This window comes from Notothenia coriiceps, unplaced genomic scaffold, assembly GCF_000735185.1.
Source record: "Notothenia coriiceps isolate Sejong01 unplaced genomic scaffold, NC01 NC01_scaffold00020311, whole genome shotgun sequence".
Taxonomy (NCBI): domain Eukaryota; kingdom Metazoa; phylum Chordata; class Actinopteri; order Perciformes; family Nototheniidae; genus Notothenia; species Notothenia coriiceps.
This window is the reverse complement of record NW_011353012.1, coordinates 285,604-288,258: the sequence shown is the minus strand read 5'-3', so window position 1 is coordinate 288,258 and position 2,655 is coordinate 285,604. Positions and strand designations below refer to the sequence as shown.

Sequence of the window (2,655 nt, the reverse complement as noted above, 5' to 3'; positions counted from 1 at the left end):
ACATTAACGCATTATCTTTTTTAATACCCTTTAATACCCTGCTTGGATGAAAGGCATAGCCTACCAAACATGTTGAAGTAAGTAATTAGCAAGCCATGGCCTTATTTCACAGAAGACAGACAATTTGTAAGATAGTTGAAAAGCTTAACAGCTAGCTAAAAGCATTTGTATTAGCCTACTTAAAATTAGACAAGAGTTGATTTTAACAATAACATAGACATACACGTTTTAAAAAATATGATAAGAGAGTAAACATTGACCCAATACATTGCTTATATTTTTGACAATATGTTATTTTTATGTAATGACCACAGGCAGTTTTACAGACAGCCCTTGTTTTGTTTTTGTTTTTTACGGCCAATTAAGGACCAGGTGTGCATAAACAAGGCAAAGAAGACAGGCCTGCAGGATGACAATTCAGATGAGGAACAGGGGATATTTTCACTTTTATTAATCTTGAAAGCAAAGTAAAAAACTCTCCTGGACCAAAACTTCAAAAACTAAACTCAAACGTGCTTAAATGAATATGCCATTTTTTCATTGAACGTGCATCTCCGTAAATCTTCGCCATATTTGCAAAGCCGACGCTCTCATTCTCCTGCACATGTCCCCACTTCACCTCAGAGCCACTTCCTCTGTAACATGATAGTCGACCGTAATACGTGTAATAAAGTGAGGGAAGTTCAGGGGGAATTTCTGCAGACTTCTGGCTGCGTGTGTGAGGTGCCACATCGAAAAGGAATATAAACGTCGGAAAATGAGCATCATGCTGCTGATCCTGCTGTGGTTGTTGGTCCTTGTGTCGTGTGCTCCTCCACGGTGTGACCCAGGATTTCGAGGTAATGTTTAAAAGCTTTTTATGTGTTGCATACTTTATTATCTTAGTTGACATTGGAACCTTTTGCACGAGTTGGTCACATGTTCATGTGCAGATTATAGTTGTATAGGTTCAGAAGCTTAATTTCATGCAGAAATACATGGAAAAAAGCTTGTAAGTCATTTCTAAAGTCATCATTAGATGTTGGCCTATAGTGGCATACATATTCCATATAAAAGCATGCATTTGAGGCCTATAATTAATACGATTTATAATCATATATATATGTGGGACTTCTAATGATCTTATGATACTTTTGTAGGCAGGAAAGCATGTTAGGGAACTGTTAAAGCATAACCAGAGATAAATCAAGTATTTTGTAATTCACATTGAGGTATGACCAGTCTGCCATCTAGTGTCTCCACAGTAATCTAATGACATGCTGATGATGTGTCTTGCAGGTCAGTGCAAGCCAACAGTGGAAGAAAAACGTAAGTACCCAGTCGTTCTTGGAGAGAAAACAATGTTATGAAGTGTTTGTCTTACAGCTTGATTCATTTTAGGTCAACTGATTGTCTCTCAGGAATATTTGACTCCATAAAGGAAAGCTTTTTTTTCACGTTCAAGCCTAAAACATAATATTGTTTACACCAAAGAACAATCAAGCTCTCAATCCCTCAAGACAGGTCGGGAGTGTTGTCAATAACATCCCTGTGAGTCAGTGTTTTGGTGAGATTATAATATAAGTCACACTGGGTGTAGTCCTTATTGAATCTGGCCCGAAAGCCATAAAACCATCATGTGTATTTTTAGATGATCAATGGCAGTATAAAATATTCAAATTCTAATTTCCAGAGATAATAGAAACATTTGGAACTAGATGATTAAAGACTGCACAGTTGGGCTCATCATTAAATGTGTGAGGAATGTAAACGTCTCTTTCAGTAATGATTTACTCTTGAGATATTCCTAACCTGTCTAATTTTTGTCTCTCAGCCAAATGCACAGATGTGATGCTGTCGTACTGCGATGACATGCCTTACACTCAGAACATGTTCCCAAACATCCTCAACCACAAGACCCGCGAGGACGCCGAGGGCAGTACAGAGTACCTCCTCCTGAGCGTGGTGGAGGCGCTGCTCGGGGGGGAGTGTAACCCTGATGTCCGCATGCTGGGCTGCTCCGTGATGGCCCCTCGCTGCGAGAAGGAGAAGGTGCTGAAGCCCTGCCGCGCCACCTGTGAGGCGGTGCGTAAAAGATGCAGCCACGCTTTTGACGGGATAGAGATGGCGTGGCCCTACTTCCTGGACTGCGATCGCTTCTTCGTCAGTGATGAAGAGGGATGTTACGACCCGCTGGAGGGCCTCAGAGGTGAGGAGTAATGTCATATCATTAGGTGTGGACTCGAGTCACATGACTTGAACTCAAGGTACAATGACTAAGACTACAAATCTAAAAGGACTTGCAACTTTACTTAAGGCCTTTTGACTGGAGAAAACGGTAAACCTTCTCCCAAGCCTAAGAATAATATGCATGTTTTAAGAAACCATGCCAAAATCAGTGTTGGAGCTTTTCATTTGAATTACCAATTCTACTTTGTTTGAAACAATTTGATAGTCTCTGTTAGAGTTGCAGGAGAGATCCATGCAGAGAAAACACAACGCCATTAATCACCAGTTGTAAAAACATCAAAACGATATGAAAGTAAATATGTGAGCTGCGAGGGTCTAAAGAGGCATTTCGTTTGGTGAGGAGCACAATATGATTTAGAGTAGAAAATGAAAGCTTAGTTGAAGTTTAGACTTCCTCTACTTCTTCTACTCCAACTGGCAACAAAA

The 2,655-nt window shown here is 40.2% G+C and overlaps 1 protein-coding gene across 1 annotated transcript; it reads left to right on the top strand.

Moving 5' to 3' along the window:
- The first annotated feature begins 607 nt into the window (after positions 1-607).
- On the top strand, positions 608-2,226 carry LOC104952648 (carboxypeptidase Z-like). The gene is made up of 3 exons (XM_010779501.1): positions 608-839; positions 1,279-1,308; positions 1,814-2,226. Exons 1-3 carry the CDS (start codon positions 758-760, stop codon positions 2,197-2,199), a joined length of 498 nt encoding a protein of 165 aa, XP_010777803.1. The 5' UTR covers positions 608-757; the 3' UTR covers positions 2,200-2,226.
- Positions 2,227-2,655: the final 429 nt, after the last annotated feature.

Excerpts from the sequence above, each read along its gene's own strand:
- LOC104952648 (XM_010779501.1), top strand. The coding sequence starts at position 758 with ATGAGCATCATGCTGCTGATCCTGCTGTGGTTGTTGGTCCTTGTGTCG. Across the intron at positions 840-1,278 it reads GTGTGACCCAGGATTTCGAG|GTCAGTGCAAGCCAACAGTG; the intron begins GTAATGTTTAAA and ends TGTGTCTTGCAG. Across the intron at positions 1,309-1,813 it reads GCCAACAGTGGAAGAAAAAC|CCAAATGCACAGATGTGATG; the intron begins GTAAGTACCCAG and ends TTTGTCTCTCAG.